General features: G+C 39.5%; 1 protein-coding gene across 1 annotated transcript in view; it reads left to right on the top strand.

The window, feature by feature from the left end:
- Positions 1–18,931, top strand: part of ARHGAP29 (Rho GTPase activating protein 29) — a 1,010,462-nt gene that overhangs the window by 858,385 nt on the left and 133,146 nt on the right. The window contains exons 18-19 of the mRNA XM_044085689.1: positions 944–1,132; positions 1,238–1,375. Of these exons, the coding sequence (XP_043941624.1) occupies positions 944–1,132; positions 1,238–1,375 (327 nt within the window). The remainder of the gene's footprint in view (positions 1–943; positions 1,133–1,237; positions 1,376–18,931) is intronic.

Genomic DNA, 18,931 nt, shown 5'->3' with positions numbered 1-18,931 from the left:
ACGGTGATGTTTCGAACTTCTGTTTTCTATCTTCTATGTTTGAAGCATCATGTGAAGTGAATATATTTCTCCTCTGTTGCTGTCATGCTGATCGACTTATAAAAGAAGGCAAGCATCAGAAGGCCCTCACCATATCCAGTCCAAGGATAAAGTTCATATTTATCCCCCTCTTCCTAAATGTAGCCCTACTGCTGATTCATTCCATGGGAACTTGTGTATATTTTCCATGGTCACTTCTTCATCTACAGCCTTTAGGAACTGGATTTGACAGAGATTGTGCTGAAAGGGTGTATTCTGTTTGTTTTCCAGCTGCTAATAATAAAACTGTGCTTCTTCACTGTATACATTACAAGGAATGCACTAATTTTAAAAGCATACATGAAGTGTATTGATTTAAGAAACATCAAGACACTGTATATGCTGCAATTCATTTTTGTTTTCTGATTTGGAGTTTTAAGGTGTATTAGAACATTGTGGCTAAATATTATTTTAATTCAAAATCATGTTTAGGCAGACACTAGAATATGATAATACAGTTGGAGCATCAGAAATATCTTTCAGAAATCTTAATACAGGTTTATTTGCATTACCCACCCATGTAGATCTTGGCAGGTCGTAATCAGATTTCTTTCAAGTAGGGCTTGTGCCACTGGTTTTGTTTTCTTCCCAGAATATTTTAGTCAGTAAGCATATGGTTCTGCCAGAAGGGTTTTAGGCAATAGGTAGTGCAAGTAAATGTACTTACTGTCCAGTACAGGTCGATTACATTTTAAGTGCATGAATACAGCCAGAAAACAATTTTTTTCAAGTTCTTGTGCTTGCAGATTTCTTCTCTTGCTACAAGTCGTTCAGTGGCCAAAATATTTTCCTTCTTTCTAGTAATTCAGTAGAATACCTTCCTAGTTTATGTATGCCTCATTAGTTTTCCATTTTTCTCTCTTAGTGTTCTCTTGCTTGCCACAAGAAATGCTTAGAAACCCTGGCCATCCAGTGTGGACACAAAAAACTTCACGGAAGGCTTCACTTGTTTGGTGTGGATTTTGCTCAAGCTGCCAAGAATGCCCCTGATGGGATTCCTTTCATTATCAAAAAATGCACCACGGAGATTGAAAGCAGAGCCCTGAATGTTAAGGTAGAGTGAGCACATTTAGCTACGGCGATATGCATGAGACTGAATTATAGCTATTCTAAACTTATTTCTGAGATGAGTTGTTAACAAAAGTGTTTTCTTTTTAAGGGTATTTACAGAGTGAATGGAGCAAAATCAAGAGTGGAAAAACTTTGCCAAGCTTTTGAAAATGGAAAGGACTTGGTGGAATTATCAGACTTGTATGCTCATGACATTAGCAATGTACTGAAATTATACCTCCGCCAGGTAGGCTTGTTTTGTATTTGTTGTCAGGCATCAGATATTTGTATGATGACTGGGACCACTGATGTCGTACTGTGACACAACATTGCACACATTAGTCTTGCTAAAAAAGATCTCTTAGCTGACATACATGTTTATGTTTCCACCCTTTGTTGACATGTGTAATCATAAATGTACGTGGCAAGCATTTGTTCTCTTTCAAAACGCATCAGAAATGTTTTTCCTTATTTACTACATAGCAGTGTATTTACCTTTTCTACAGCCTGTTTCAGATTGCTGTGGAAGTTAAGTATGTGTGTATGCCAACCAAATTAGGTTGAGGTACGTAAAATCAGCACAGCAGAATATTTTGGAACTATGAGAATGGTTTTCAGAAAAGTGGAAGATTTTGGAAGTCTAGTAATTAAGGTATACAGAGAAGTTCTTTACAACTCATACTGAATACAGAATACCTGCAAGCAAATAAAAATCTGTGTGTGTGTTTATGTGCATATTAGTGAATAGGAATATGTTTGGTGCATTGGGACTTGAGAGAAAGGGAGTAAAAGGATAGCAAAGATACTGCATGTGCTGCAGAGCCATAGCTCCCATCTCTGGTGCCTGCTGCATTTCCCTATCCTGCACCAACCCATTCGTCCCTTCTAAGTTAAGGAGAAAAAAGTCCAAAGGTTCTTTCTTTGAGTTGAGTGCAAAAAAAAAAATTCTGATGAAACTGTAGCTTGTTGTAAATGTAACAAGCAGAATACTGCAAACAGTGTTTCAGCCATGACTGCAGATATACTTGCATTGCATCCTCTGACACTTTCTTCCTGGGGCAGCCGTGCCCTAATTCCACATTTAATGTGCTGCCACCCCTATAGAAAGAGATGTAACAGTTTGTACAGTGACTTGTTTGAACCTTTCTCTCAGGTGCTTCTGACTTTCTTCCTTGAATTTTAGCCTAAAAAGCATGCAGACTCCAAAGTATGCAGCTCGAATGCTAGAGGAGATAAAATGTGGTAATACTTACACACTGCCAGCCAAAAACTATGTGCAGAAAGGCCTAGTAAGCACAACTGTTGATGCTCTGCAAAACAGGTGGTGGCAGACAGTGGTTTGATAGCAGGAGCTAGCAGACGACGGTTTGATACCAGGAGGTGGCATACAGTGGTTTGATACCCGGAGGTAGCAGATAGTGGTTTGGTATCAGACAAGGCATGTTAGGCTTATAGTATGTACTGTTGAATATGGAAATGTGGAGACCTAATGGTCAAAAATTAGGACTTGCATATACTGTCTCAGAAATTTCCATTTATCAGAATATTCCCTTTTCTCCAAGGCATGGTGCTCTCTAAATTTATATGTAGAATTTTGGGGGAGGCTTGCCCTTCTGCAAAAAAAAAAAAAAATTAAAGGAGAAGGGCAGTGTTATATTCACTCTTGTCCTGTATTTCTGTTTTTTTTTCCAGTCTCTTGGGACTCTGTAATGCACAGTTTGTGAACCATTTTTTGGCTATCATCACTCTGCACAGTTAAGTCTTAGTAGTTTTACATTAAAAGAGTGTCAGTCAAAGTTATGAGTGAAAGCAGGCTGCAAATTTGCATTGTGACTTTGTCCATCACTGTGGAAATGGATTCTGCATATACTGGTTTGCTGCTTTAAGGAGAGAGCTCTCATACATATTCATTATATTTTACTGTGTGTAGTATACAGACACAGACCATAGAACTGAAACATTTCAGCACACTTGTAAGTGATTTTAACCACTAATTTGGAAATGGATTCTGGTGATAACAGTCTTGGCACTGATCTTTACACTAGTGCTCGTGTTTATAAGATAGCTTATTATGTGTCCTGATGTTACTGCTTCTCTTATGAAGATTATCTGTACTTGACTGCACTTCTGCATTGTATAATCTGTGTGTCTATGAGGTGATAACCCAGTTATTAAGTTAATAAACATGACAGTGGCGCCATGACCAGCTTGGCTAAAACAGTTATACCAGCAAAGTACACAGTGCCACAGACTGATTAAGTTACATTTGCTTGACAGTTGAACATTCTGAGATGCAGATAATTTTTTTTATTTTTATTTATTTAAATTAAGTTAAATTAAATTTATTTATTTAAATAAGAGCTGTATATCTTACAGATCTTATTCAAATGTTTAATGAATATATGAGATGGAAAGTTGGACTGTGGAGCTGAATAAGGATAAGCTGTAAGTATATGTTAGAGAGAGGAGAGAACTGGAAGATAGTATTGATGCTGTAGTTTTCTACCACATTCCAAAACGTGCCATAAATTGGTTAGGGGACTCTCCAGATTGTCAATAGGTGTGAGTGCATGCATTTGTGATATTGAAGAAAGACCTGACAACCTACTTCTGTTTCACTATTTGCTGTGTAAACTCCCAAGGTAATGGTGTTTCTTTGTAGGGTCACTCTAGGAGCCTGATGTGACACATGAGTGAGCAAGCAAGAATCTGATGCTCCGGAATGTAGAAAACGTGGTGTACTGAGTAAATTAGACTAGAATCCAACAAGTTAAGTGAATGGTTTAAGCAAGAGAGTTTAGAATTCAGGTCCCACTGACTCTTATCCTTGTGTCATTGAGCTGCATGGCCCCAAACCCCTTATGGCCATCCTGAATGAGTGAGTGAGTGAATGTAAGATGATGCCCTCAGGTCTGAGCTGAGGTTCATTTGGAGATGGGATGTATATACTTTTGGCTTAGTGTTGGGTTCTACCAAGCTGCTTCTTTCTTTGCCTTGTAGTAGAATGTTTTCTTCCTGACATCTGCTTTTGCTCCTCTGAACTACTCTTAAGATATTTTTTGTAAGATTTTATTTTCCTAATTCTTTATGAATCAAATTGTCCACACAAAGTAGCAATAACATTCAGTACAATAGGTGCTTTTATACTCCAGGCAGCCAGTCAAATGCAACTAGCTAAATAATTTTTACAGACCTAGTAAAATTCTAGCAGTTGCCCTCAAACTGCAGTTACATTTAACTATTGCAAAATTTAATTAAGAATAAATTTCGTAATCACAATTACAGAAGTATTCACCTGTACTGTGCTGGTATCCCCAACTAACTTTCAGTTCTACTGCATTAAAGTCCTTTCCTAAACTTCCCATTTTTGTTTATGTAGTTTCTGGGAGTCCCCTTTATTTAACCCTCTTCCATTGCCCTGTATTTCAGCCATTCATTCCTTAACCTCCTGTAAGTCAGGCTTTTGATATTGCTAATGCTCATACATGCATAGGATATATTTTGCTTTCCACCCAACTTAAATAATTTGTAGGTTAAAGAAGACATCACCACTTTGATACCCTTCATGCAACCCCCTTCCTCCCTTTTAAATTAGTTTTGCTCCTGTCCAGACAATATGTTGTCAGTCTCCTTTACTTTGGTTCTCACATCTCCAGCGATTTTCACTTGTTTACGGAAACATCTTATTAATAATTCTTTCTGAGGTATAAAAATATTTATGGAGGCACTTCCATGCAAAATTGTGAAATTAAAAGATGGAATTGTGGAAGAAGGTAGGAAAAGAGTGCCATATATGTGGAAGATGTAATTTTGAATCTTACTAATCCCCCAAAACAGATGTAGATAACTTATTTGGCATTCTTAGGTACTTCATTGGTATTGCAGGCTATGAAATAAATGAAGACAAGACAAAACTGATCTGTGTAAATTATGCAGCAAATCTGGACTTGATACAGAGAAACCTGCAGCTCTGGGGATATTGCCAATTGAAGTATTTAAAGATGTGGATTACTAAAGATGCTAAGGGTGTACCTGTAGAATCTAGAAAACAAGTAGAAGTAAAGATAAGATGTCTGTTTTAAATGGAGCTTACTGTTGTCCGATATATAAAAAGAATTCAAGCTATTAAGATGTTTGTGGCACCTTTGATATTGTATACATCACAAGCCTTTGTGCATGACCCAGGAGAGACATTTTGGATTAAAATTAAAAGGGAGGCAATGAAATGCATTTGGGATGGAAAACATCCAAGAGTAAGGTAGCAAGAGATGATGTTACCTATTGCTCAGGGGAGTTTTGCAGTCCCTCACTTACCAATCCATTGTAGGACATCTCAGCTGTGTTTGGTATATTTCCAGAATTCAGGATGTCATGCTGAGTGGAATAGTTTGATGTTGTATCAAAGACATTATAGTGACTTAAGTAAAAAACTAAATTTATGGGTGCAAGCGTTTGATAAAAGAGAAGAGGAGAAATTACAAACAGTATATGAAGAGCTAGTTAAAATACTTAAAAATGCAGCATATGTTGGCTGGAATTTCAAGGTTTGGCCAGTAATCTTGGGCATTAACTGGAATACAGCTGTCCTAGGGTTAACAGGATGATGGAGGAACAAAGGAAATATTATTTTTATGATCAAGTTTAGGGAATGAGGAGATAGGTTGGCAAGAATTTTCCCACTATAGAAAATATCTCACAGAAATAGAATGCAGATGGTTATTTTACATACTTTCAAAATATGATGAAAATTTCACAGAATATGAAAAACACTATTAATTCAACTTTTAATAGAATGGAATACACTGGATGCGAGAAATAAGGGATTTATAAGTAAAGCCTATAAAACCAGTTTTTTTTTTAAATAGAGCAGAGAAAGCCCAGAAATAGAAAGAATATTGTAAAGGTTCAAAACTCCTCAGTTCACAAAACACTATAAAAAAACATAAAAATTAAACAAACACATTTAAAAAAATAAAAAAAAACTCAAAAACCACTCTCAACAAACCCACTACACTCTTTTCTCTCTTCTTTGCTTTGCATGCACTTCTACCTAAGCCCTTTCTTCTTCTCACTGCTCTCCAAACTAGAAAGCTCTTATCCAACTCCAGCAGCTCCAAAAAGAAAGCTCTAAAAAACAAATAAAACCACACCACTCCCTTCAATCCCTTCGACAAATTCTCTGGAAACTACTCCCCTAATTGGCTACCTTCACCCACACCCCTCTGCTATCTGCACCTCACACCCAACCACTGACTTGGCTCTCCCTTCCTCCTACCCTCCTCCCTTCCTCCATACCCCCTCCCCTGAACATCAATCTCTGATTGATATCTACAAACCTACAAAGTGAAATCTAAAGCTAAACCTCCTCCTCCTCACCTTTCTCCTCTGAGGCACTGGAACCTCTCCTCCTCTCTAGACTCTATATCAAAGAAAAGATTTGAAACTGAAAATTTCAAAATCACATCTGCACTCACAAAAAACACCTGCTTTCACCCACACCTAACCTAAACAATTCAAAAATAATAAATATCCTACCCCTAGAGCAAAAGGTGAGGCTGCCCCTTTAGTCCACTTCAACTAAAACTACGGAAATAAATAAATAATAAATAATAATATTGGCAATGTAAGTTGGAAAGAGAGTGTATGCCCCAAGAATGGGAAAGCATTTGCTTAGCTCCCAGGATTTTAAATACATTATAGCCCTGTAATGTCGATCACCGAGTTCACTGTTATTTACTAAGTGTATGGCAAGGAGACCATCAAGAAGCTCAGTCAAATCACCCAGTACCTTTGTAAGACTAACTGTGTCCCCATTACATAGACTTTTTCTCCATATCGCTGGTGAAAATTTGCAGTCAGCCATTAAGTCATCCAACCTGATTTTAAAAGTTGCTAGGGACTTACTCTGCTTTATAGTTAAGGGCAGCCTGTTCCAGAAATGGGGGAGTATGTTGGGTTAGGTGTATGTCACACCATGTGGCCGTGTTGATATGGTAGTATAGATTTTTGTCACCAGAGTGGCCATTTGCTTTATTAGTGGTTCTGTTTAGATGAAGGATTTCAAAGAGAGAGTGACTTGCTTATAAGTAAAACAGCATTTCGCAGTTGCATATGAACTGATCTGCAGAAAGAGAATCCTGCATTGATTAAATTACTAACATGTAAAGCTGTAGTTCAAAGGTGTTTGTAAATCAGTCTGTAGTAAAGGGCAGGAATGGGCATAATGTTGCAAGCTTGCAATGCATGCTTTATTGTTAAGGTCACTTTTGATAACCTGGCAGCATAGGGAAATAATTATCCATTTATACAGGAGATGTGTGATATTCCATAAATGTATCATTGTATTTTCCAGATTGATGGCTTGTATGCACAGAAGTGTGTTACTGTTCAGTGCAGTATATTCAACAAGCTATTTACAGTGAAATTATTCCGTGCATGTTATTTACAGTGTCACCATACCATCTCAGGGTCATGTCCAGTAAACAAAACCAGTTATGCTGGGTGTTTACAGATGCACGTCTGTATCACTGTTGAAGTATTCTTGAAAGAAGAGATGTCCATCCCAGGCAGCTCATCGTTTGGCCAGTATTCAAAAGGATCTTGTTTGTTCCGTACATGCTTTTTATGCTCCTTGTACAAAACATAGGGCATAAAAGGGACGTACAGATACAACTACCCACAATTTTTATTTGCTGCCAGTTGTTTTGAATATTTTGTTGCTGCTCTGACCTCTTAGAACACCAAATAAGTGCCCTGTTGGGGTTATTTTTTTGTCTTTTTACGTTTATCTTTTAACAGTTTCATTCTTGGTCTTGTATTTTTTATCACGACCTAGAATTCATGTCATCCAAAAGGGGAACATTTTTAGTGTGAGCCCAGATTTCCCATAATGATTGTCACGATTAGTGTTTTTTTTTTGTGTGGGCACTTCCTACTACCATACCTCTTCTAGTATCTGTAAGGCATTTGTGCCGAAGATGCTCTGAAGACATTTGTCTTCCCTGGCCATTTATCTTGAAAACCAGTGGCTTGGACAGTTAGCCCAGGTACCATGGTGGAATCCTTTAACCCCAAGATACTCCCACTTGGTAAGACGGTCAAGAAGTCTTGGCTGGATTCTTTGGCTGTCTAGCCTCCACAGGACATCCCCTAGAAGCAGGTAGTAGCTCTGTAGGTCATTCAGTGTTTACATTGGCTTTCTCTGCCACGACCCCACTGGAGGCTAGCATGGATCCGTCTTTTTTACAAGTCCTGTGAGGCTTTGCAGGCATCTGCTGCAGATGTCAAGGTGGAACAATGGATGATTATACCAGAGAGTCCTAGAGGAAGTCCACAGATATTGGTCAGGGAGGAAGTTCCAGGCTCTGTTCTCGAGTCTCGCAAGGGTTAGAACCTCTGGTATTTGTTAGGGTTGATGTTCCTTTTAAGAAATGACAAAAACTAAAACATGTTTCTCCTTGGCCCTATATATCCTCAAAGGGAATGACAAGAGTTTATGCAGGGCTTATTCTCTGCCTTACTGACCCTAAAGCCTCCTCAAGGGGATTCAGTAGTAGGGGATTCATCATTGGACCTCTTCCCATTCAAAGTGGTGTAGGGAACCAGATTCCTTGGATAAAGATTTCTTGTCTGGTGAGGGGGTCTTTCTCCTGTTCTTCATAGATGCTTTCACCTTTGGTTTATGGTTCTGATGCAGAGGAGTCTGTTGACCATGAGTCTTCTTTTGAGGAATTGTCTTTTGGGGACACAATTGCTAGGATGATGGAATTCTTTAAGTGAGATTCTTCTCAAGTGTCGGATATTCAGAGAAGATATTAGTTGTTTCAGGTGGATACTCCTAAACCAACAGCAGTTCCTTCTGTGTTGGCCACCTTATTAGATACTTTCATTGCTGCCTCCTGCTTCTCAGCCTGTTGCTCCTAAGAAACCTGATAGGTTGTATAAGGTTCCTGAGGATTGTCTGCTTTTCTTTAATCCTTCTGCTGATCCTGCTGTGGTGTCAGTTTCTTCTGACAAACTTTGTAAACTTTTGCCTTCTGATAAGGATAGCAGGGCAAGGAGAGGGTTGACAAGAAAGTTTACACTGCTACTACTTTGACCATTAGGGCTGCTAATTACCAGACCCACAGGACCAGGTATGCTCTGGCCTTGGTAGCCAAGGTTTCTCATGTTATCTCTGCTCTCCTTAATTCTGATGGCAAATCCTCGGCCTTATCTTGTTTAGCTTCTCAAGTAGCTCACCACTCTATTAAGTGTAGCTATGGGGCTGCTGATGCCTTTTCTAAGGGTGCAGCTTTTGGGTCCATCATGATCAAAATGGGTGTTATTCATGGCTTTGTCTCCAGTCTTTTCCTGAGGACATTAAGGCCAAGCTGCTGGATGCTAATTTGGATAATATTCATCTTTTTGGGACTGCTGTTGCTGACTTGTATAAGTCTTTTCAAGAGAAAGGCAGAGCCTTACAAGACCTTAAACATATTTTTGTCTCTCCTATCCCTAAGTTCCAGAGGAATTATCTTTCTAGATCTGCTTTTGTTCTCAGGCAAACCAGTCAAGCCTGTAAGGGGAGGAAGGATGGGAGGTGGGCCCCCACTGCTAAGGCTTCTCAGATTTTTTGTGGCGCAGAAGTCTCCCTTGTCTGAAAAGCCTGCTTCACTTTAACATTTCAGCCCCCACCTCACCTTTAGACCAGGGCTCTTTGTCCCTTCATCTCTCCCTTTCTCATCCAAATTGGTGTCCCATCACTTCAGACTCTTGGATTCTTTCTATCATTCATCAGGGTTGCATCATGGTATGGAAATCTCTCCCTACTTTTTCTTGGATTCCTCAACTTCCTGTATAGCAACTTCCTCATTTCCTGCAGGTTCTAAGGTCCCTGTTGAACCAAGGGACCATTTGACCTGTCCCCCTCTCTCACATGGGACAGGGTTTTAATTCCAGGATGTTCCTAGTTCCTCGAAAGGAGGGCACTTAGAGACCTATTTTCGATCTTTCTTGGCTCAGCACCTTTCTCAAGATCACGTCTCATAAGATGCTTACTCTTCAAACTCTGTTTCCTCTTTTATTACCCCAGGCTTTTCTGGTGTTTTTGGATGTTAAAGATGCTTACCTTCATATCCCTAGTCACCTTCTCCACAGGAAGATTTTACATTTCTCTGTGTCTTCCTCTCATTTTCTGTTCTCTGCTTTGCCCTTTGACCTTTCTACTTCCCTAAGGGTGTTCACAAAATCCCTACCTCCTGTGATTGCCTTCTTCATGTTCTAAAGCATTTGATTTTTCATTATCTAGATGACCTGATGCTTCAGGCACCTTCCCCCAGTCGATTGTTAAAGGATATGCAGTTCACCATCTCTCTTCAAAGTCTGGAGTGTACTATCAACTTTCAAAAGTCCATTCTGACTGACTTTCAGGATCATGTGTATATGGGTTGCAGGATTCAGACAGTGCCGATGTTGGCTTCCCTTCCATCTCCAGAGGTGTTGTCATTGACAGCCTTCTTTTCAGTCCCTTCATCTCCTGACTGCCATGCCAATCAGGGAATTCCTTTGGCTCCTGGAATTCATGGCCTCTTCTATTCCGATGCTTCCTCTTGCCAGAATGCATATGTGGAAGCTTCAGTCCTACCTCATGTCTCCTTCCCTGTCTCAAGAAGAAATTTGAGTGGTGGATTCATCAGTTCGCTCTCAACACAGGCCGTCCCTTTCAGCCTCCAGTCCCTTCTCAAGACCTGTTCACCAATGCCTCCCACATGGGGTGGGGGCATCTCTTGGTCACCTGAAAGTTCAGGGTCTTTGGCCTCCCCATCAGAAATCAGACCATATCAACATCAAAGAGATGAGGGCTCTGATTCTGACCCTTCAGGCTTTTCACCCCATGTTCTCTCTATGCCCCTTGAAGGTGTACACAGACAACACTACAATGATAACAAAAAAGGAGTATGGCTGGTATAAAGGCAACAAAAAACAACACAAACCAGTCACCAAGTGCAGCAAACCACAGCTGAATTCCAAACACAAACCAAGAAACTGCCACGACACGTTTCCTGTGAATAATGAGCTGGGAACGAAGCTTCCAGTTAAAACCAAGTTTTAATGTAGAAAACTGCCACAACACGTTTTCACTGTTAATACATTAATGTAGCACTCAAACTTCATCAGATGAAAAAATCTTCTGAGCATACACCTCCCTTTTTGTAACCTTTCAATTAATCAATTGAATCAACAAATCAATTAACATTTAAAGAAACATGCTATCATACAGTTAACTACAATGTTAAAATCATCCCTTTCATAGTAAAAGAATTTAAAACCAAATAGAAAATATATTACTGATAAATACCAATTCAGTTCATGTTTAAATATAAAATGAACAGATAAATAAAACTGTATTATCATATAAACTGCCATTAGAATACAGTACTGAAAATTATACAAAATATATATAAAGTGTATATTTTGCTTGATGCCTATTTCACAGTTTCACTGTTCTAAGCTTAAGCAAGGGAACAATAGAAATATATTCATTCATACCCAGGTATTTGTTAGCTTCAAATACCACTTGCCAGTATGTCTCTCTAAATTCCAACCTAGTTTCCCAGGGGCCTCCCCTCGATTCCCTAGACACCATTTCTACCACAAAGAAATGGTATTTTGCTTGGGGGCATGAAAGAGTGTGTTTGAATAGGGCATTTCTAGGATTGCCTTTCTGGATATCATTCATATGTTCATATATCCTACGTTTGAGGGTTCTCTAAGTCTTGCCTATATAAAATCCTTTGCACTCTTTACATAGAGCTACATAAACTAGCCCCTGAGAATTGCAGTTGGAATAATTATAAGCCTCTATCCAGTTCTTCCTAGCTGTTATAAATACTTTCTGTTGCTGAAGAATATATTTACATTGCGGGCATGCCCCATATTTATATGTTCCCTTAGATTTATTGGAAAATATAGAAGGGGAGTTGTTACCTTCTAATAAGTTCTTTATATTGAACCCCTTTCGAAAAACTGTTTTAATGGTCTTCCCTTTTAAATTTGATAAATCCGTATAGTCATTAAATTTATCCCATTCACTTTCAACTATATTTCTTATAGTGTAGGCATTAGCACTAAAATTGGTAATGAACATATTATTATATGTAAAACCTGCTTCACCTTGCTCTGGACCTGTTTGGTACTGTAGTTTGTATTAGTCCAGTCCCTAAAACAGGTTTAAATTTCCCTTGTCTATTGTCACATACCTTCCTTTGTATATCCATTATTAATTCCAGAGGGTATTCCCTCTGCAGGAACATTTCCCTGAGTTTGTCACACTCTTCCAAAAAATCTACTTCCCAAGAAGTCATGCGACAAGCTCGAACATATTGTCCCTTGACTATGCTCTTTTTTTGATATAATGGGTGTGAACTACTAAATCTAATGTAAATATTTGAGAAGGTGGGTTTCCTGTATATACTGGATTTAAACCCATTCTCTCTCACATGTAGAGAAACATCTAAATAATTAATGGAATCCATGGTCACTTGATAAGTGAACCTTAAAAAAGTAGTACTCTGATTAATATAATTAGTACATATTCCTGGAGGATTTCATCTGTACCAGTCCAGAAAATACATATGTCATCTAGGAATCGGGTGTAAAAATTCCAAAACTCAACAGATTTACTATTATGGATAAATTTCTTTTCCCATACAGACAAAACCATGTCAGCATAAGTGGGAGCACAATGGGCTCCCATAGCCACCCCAGATTCCTGTTTGTAAAATTCCCCTTGAAAATACAAAAAATTATTTTTCAATACCAATTCGGCTAATTCTAAAATAATAAAAATATCATTTTCACTAGCCTTAGAAGTACCCCTCAGGGCCTCCTCTATCCAAGCCAACCCTACCTCATGGGGTATGACAGAAAATAGGTCAACAACATCAATTGTAACAAATTTGAAATTAGCTACCTTCAAGTCAGGTGTAATATGTCTCAAAAACTCCCATGAGTCTTTTAATAAATGGGTGTCTTTGCCCCAAAGGTTTTTCCTTTTCCAGTGTAAAAACATGGATAAAGGGGAAATCTTGGATCCTTGAGATGCCACTATTGGTCTAAGGGGGGGGTTGTATACATCTTTATGAACCTTAAGGACCGCGAATATCGAGGGCACCCTAGGTGTTGAAGTTTCCACTACAATGATGTAATATGTCAACAAGCAAGGGGGCACAAAATCTTTCTTTTTCTGCAGGATGACATTTCAGGCTTGGGAAGTGGTTATCAGTTAACTCTTCAGGCACTATACATTCCTTCAGAGCACAGTCTAGTGACAGATTCTCTGAGCAGGTCCAAAACACAGGCTCATGAATGGATGCTTCACAGATGCGCATTTCTGGACATTGTCCATTGGTGGGGTATTTGTCAGGTAGATCTTTTTGCCTCCCCTCTAAACAGGCAGCTTCCTCTCTTCTTTTCAAAAGTGACATGCCGTCTGGCCTGGAAAACAGATGCCCTATCCTTTCCATGGAAGGGGAGGTTTCTTTATGCTTTTGCTCCTCTTCCTCTACTTCCAGGAGTCCTGCAGAAGTTTCAGTTGGACTTCCCAAAAATCTTGCCAGTGATGCCCATTGGCCGTGAAAGCACTGGTTTCCCCCTCTTAATGCATCTGGCGGGGCAGTCATCACAAGTTACCTCACCGGTTAGATCTCCTCACACAAGACAGGGGGTCTCTTTCTGGCACCTCTTTTCTGAGGACATGGTCAGGGTTTTACAGAAGGCAAGGAGACCATCAACCAGAAAATCTTATCTCCAAATGGAAGAGATTTCTGGTCTGGTGCCATGTTCATAACAGGACCTTTTTTTAGTGGGGGGTACATTTGGTCCTGTCTTATTTGTGTGATTTGCTCCAGTCTGGCTTGGCCTATTCTGTGAAAGCCCATTTGGCAGCCATTTCTGCTTTTCTGCCCTTGACTCATTCTTTGACTTCTCATTTTGAGGTCAAACAATTTCTTAAAAGTGTCCTGCATATTAAGCCTCCAAGAAAACGTATTCGTCCTCCTTGGGACCTTAATTTTGTTTTGGAAAAATTGACTCCGGCTCCTTTTGAGCCTGCAGTTTTCTGCTTCATTGCAACATTGTGCTTGGAAGATTGTTTTGTTGCTGGTTCTTACTTCAGCTTGCAGGGTTTCTGAGCTCCAGGCCCTTGTGGCCATTCCTCCTTTTTTGGTTTTTCACAGGGACAGGGTGTCCCTTCCTACTAATCCTTCTTTTATGCTCAAGGTGGTAAATGAGTTGTCCTTAAATCAGTCGGTACAACTCCCTTCTTTTTTCCCTTTTCCTCATCTGCTACAAAGAGGGTCCTGCAAGTACTAGTTGGATAAAATTAGGACTATTCGTAAGTCCAATCAACTTTTTGTTTCATTTCATCCCAGGTATTTAGGTTTGGCTGTTTCTAAGCAAACCATCTCCCCCTGGATATCTAAGGCAATTTCTTTTTATTCTTTACATGGCAAATCTCTTTCTACTTTTGGTTAGAGCTCATTCTACTAGTGTTGTTGCCTGTTCTGGTGTATTCCTCAAGGGAATGGACACCAATTCCATCTTTGAAGCTGCTACTTGGTCTTCAGTGCATACCTTTACTAAGCATTATAAGTTGGATATGGTTTCTAGGGCCAGAGCAGGTTTTGCTGAAAACATTTTATATGGGTTTGTCTTGTCAGCCTTCCACCTCCCATTCTGTTTTTTGAGCTTTTTTTTACTCTCCCTTCTTTCAAGAACTGTGGTGGGAACTTGACAGTGATGGGAGGTTGGTATAATGGTTAAGGTATTTATCTTACAGACAGAAGGTGCAGGATTAGATTCTCACATGGGGTAATTGGCTAGGCTTAAAATGGCCCAGAAGGGCAGTTAGCCTAGTATTAATCTATGAAATTATGAATACTGCAACAGTGATATAGAAGGACATATTATAGCTGTGTAATCTTACCATAACAGTAAATGTTCTTCTCGTCACTGTTGCAGTATTCTCTCTCTTCCTCCAACCCCCTCTTCTTTTTTCTGCCATTTTTTTCCGTCTGGATGTGCATTGACTCCTTTGTACTATGAGGATTGTTCTCTCCTGGGACAGTTCCATTCTGGGTAGTTGCATCTGTACATCCTTTTTATGCCCCATGTTTTGTGAGAGGAGCATAAATAGATCTACAGTAAAAACAAGATCCTTTTCTAGCTTTTCAATACTGGCCGAGCGACGGGCTGCCTGGGACGGGACATCCTTTCTTTCAAGAGTACTGCAACAGTGAGGAGAAAAGGACATCTACTGTTATGGTAAGATTTTACACAACTCTACTTTCATTTCAGGCACACAGTTCAAAAACTGATATGTGTAAATAACTTTCAGTTCATTTCTGGTAAATTAAGTCCACTGTTTCATTGTTCAGAGTTGCAAGTCTAAGTACTGCAACCACAAGTTGAATTCCTTCTTACTCTGAAAATCACTGTGTGATCCTTGTCCAGTAAGGCACATGTGCATCCTGAACTACAAGAAGAAGCTCTCTCATTCTCACTGCCCCCCCCCCCCCCCCGCCCCCAAGAACTCACCCAGTCTTTTTCTCCAGGCCCACATCCCTCTCACACTTGACAAGATTGACTCTGCTTCAATGTTTCTGGTCCTCCCTTTTATAAGAAAGTGGCATGTCCTTCACTAAGAGCAAGTGCGGAGCCTTTTCCCTGCACATCCTGATATTACAGTTTCACAAGCAGCATTCACAATAAGTTAACTGTACCATGATGTTTTTTTTCATGCACAGACTTTGTTGAGGCTGTTTCAGTCTTTTTTTTTTTTTTGCTTTTGTGCATTTTAAGCTCACAATCTGTGGCATGTTTGTTTTTTTATCATCAAATCTACATAGAGTAATATTTAACAATTTGCTAAAAGTATGTTTGGTTTATAATTTTATTTTTAATAATTTTTCTCAAGAAAAGAATACTTTTTGTAGTTGTGTGCTTTTAAACTTGAGAATGTTGTAGTCTGCTCAAGTTTTTCTAGCATGTGGACAGACCATATTAGCATACACTGAGAAAGAGTTGATATGCCACTATAGTTTAGCTGTTGACTATGCCTCCAGCAACTGAAATTCAGTTAGTATCCCTAATGTCAGAGTTTGAAAACGGAGGGGTGTAATTTAGAGGCTAAAGGCCTGCTGTCTTGTTCTAAGAGATGGAAGAGACTTGAGTCAGAGCTGCTTTGTCACCTGGTGGAGACTAAAACACTGTTTCTGTGCTCCTGATTTGCTGTTTAGCTGTGAGATGATAGTGCCTTAGACTTGCCTGTGCAGAAGCATGTGTGACACTGAAACAGTGCTCAAGGGCCACTTCTGATATGTACAGTGTTCAAGGGCCAGTTCTGATGTGCACTTTGCACTGCAGCTCTCTGGTAATGGTATTAGCCTGTTGTACTAATAAGAGGCCTGCAGACAAGCTGGATGAAGATGGGCTTCAGGTACTAGGCAATTCCTGAGGATGAAAATTATTTTAAAGAATAGAAACTGGGAGAGCAACCAGCTTTGTTCATAGCCAATTGATTTAATTTGTAGAGTGCCCTATCATCTCAAATGACTTCTGGTTGTGCCTGCTGGATTTCGTTTCAGAATTTCTAGAAGGTGGTCAGATCATCGCCGATGTCTAAGACTGTTAAAGTAGTGGCTTCTGCCTTTTCACTTTTCTATTTTTAAGTTGTGGACTTCTGAAGTTATGGAATTGCAGTAACACTCTGGTCTGCACATGCAGATGTGAATTGCATGTTGCTGTCTTGATGCCACATGGCTGACCGTGGACTAGATATTTCATTATAGCAGATGGCACAACACAGATGAGAATGCAGTACAGATGTTTCTGCAGTGGGATTTCAAATGTAACACACTTATGTTTATATATAATGTCTTCCAGAGCCAAGGCGTTTGATATCACTGAGCTTCCAGAGCTCACATGGTAAAGTGCCTCAACTCAATGTGCATTTTGTACTCAAATATTTTAAAAATCGTCTCCGAATATGTTTGGTTCTGCATGTAGTGTAACTTTTCTTCCTAGACTTGAATTGAATTCATAAACTGGCGCTCATTTATTAAATTGTGCAAAAAAAAATATGAACAGCATGGGGCAAGCAGACTAACTTCAAAGTATACATGAATGTATTTTTAGAATACTTTTTTGGCCTTCGTGCCTTGCTGTCCTCTGATCCAAGTCTCTAGGTCATTTGATCATTATGGATTTGCTCCCTCCACCTTCCCAGCTCAGTTAAGTGAGTGCTGTGTTGCCAGGATTTGGGGCTACCTTGGTGCATCAAGAAGCTTTTTTTTCATTTATTTATTTTACTATTCATTACTTGTCTTGCTTGCCTATTTACTTTTTGCATATCAGTTTCTTTGTGCTTTCTATTGCTTGTCATATTCAGTGGCCCAAGTATGGACTCCAGCCCATACACTTTCTGAAATGTTTACTAATGTAGCATGCCTGAGCCTGAGTGACCATGTCTACAACCAGCCTGCAGTCATTCTATACCAGGAGATCCTGCTCCAACATTTTACCCCCCCCCCCCCACACACACACACACTGATTCAGCATTTATTGAAAACACTGAACAAACAAGCTGAGTTTTTCAAGATGTGACTTTTATTAACTTAGAGGTACATACACACACACACACACACACACACACACACACACACACACACACACACACACACAGTTCACAAGCTATATTGCTAAATAAAGCATAGAAGTATTGCCATAAATCTGGTACTCTTGCAGAAGTCTGGGATAAAGGCGGTGCTGCTGTAAAGGTCCCAAACAAAAGAAGTAATTGCAGTAGGAAATACATTTTTTTAATTCAAGATGCATTAAGAACACCACAGATGTGTATACACAGTACTTGTTCTGTTCTGCTGAACAGACACACATCCTTTGCCGTAAAGTAGGTGTTGCTGCAGAAGTTTGTCATAAACCAGGTGCCAATCTAAAAGTCTACCATAAGCACGAGTTGCCTGACTGTGTAACACAAAGGGATGGAACCCTTACTGCAACACAAGTAGCAGCTCTGGTACTGAATGATCTGGGCAGGGAGGGAGAGAGTTGAAAAAAGACAGGAGTGAAGGGCCTTGCTCTTCTGACTTTTCTTGGTGGGGGTAGTAAAGGTTGTAGGCCCTTGGTGAGCCAGTTGAGAAGTGTAATTTTTCTGACAGAGGCCAGAGAAACAACTTTATCTTACTAGAGTTGGGGGGTGGCAAGGCTGCATGCTGGCTATATACCTTGTGGAACGGGAATTCATTCAGTGTAGTCAGCCCATTGCACATCCTTCCACTTCACAGGCTAAAAATTCAGAGGGGAGAAGGTAGGACTTAAGTTAAAGACCCTTAAACCACCCCTGATAGCTGTCTGAATGATGGCCCCTCCTGATCAAACATCTCCCCAGTAATGGGGAACAAATTTTTATTTATTTATTTATTTTGCATTTGTTTACTGGGTAAGTCCGACTGGACGTGTGCTTTTTCAGTGTAGGCCCAGGGAGAAACGCTCCATATTCTACATACAGACATAACAATACAAAAAATTCAGTGGCCTAGTAAACAGACTTTTTACAGTGTTGAAGAACAGTGGACATTCCAAAGTTTCAAATGAACATTCAGTATTTACAGATTATATAAAAGAATACATTGTGAAGACAGAGATATTTCTTCCTGACATCAGAGTTAATACTGAGAGAGTTGATGGTATTTAAGTAGCAGGTTGTAGTAGCAATAGACTGAGGAAGGTATGTAGCCTGAAAGTC

This window comes from Protopterus annectens, chromosome 10.part0 (genome assembly GCF_019279795.1).
Source record: "Protopterus annectens isolate FY-2018-M chromosome 10.part0, PAN1.0, whole genome shotgun sequence".
Classification (NCBI taxonomy): Eukaryota; Metazoa; Chordata; order Ceratodontiformes; family Protopteridae; genus Protopterus; species Protopterus annectens.
Note: the sequence above shows the minus strand (reverse complement) of the source record. Positions and strands in the feature narration are given on the sequence as shown.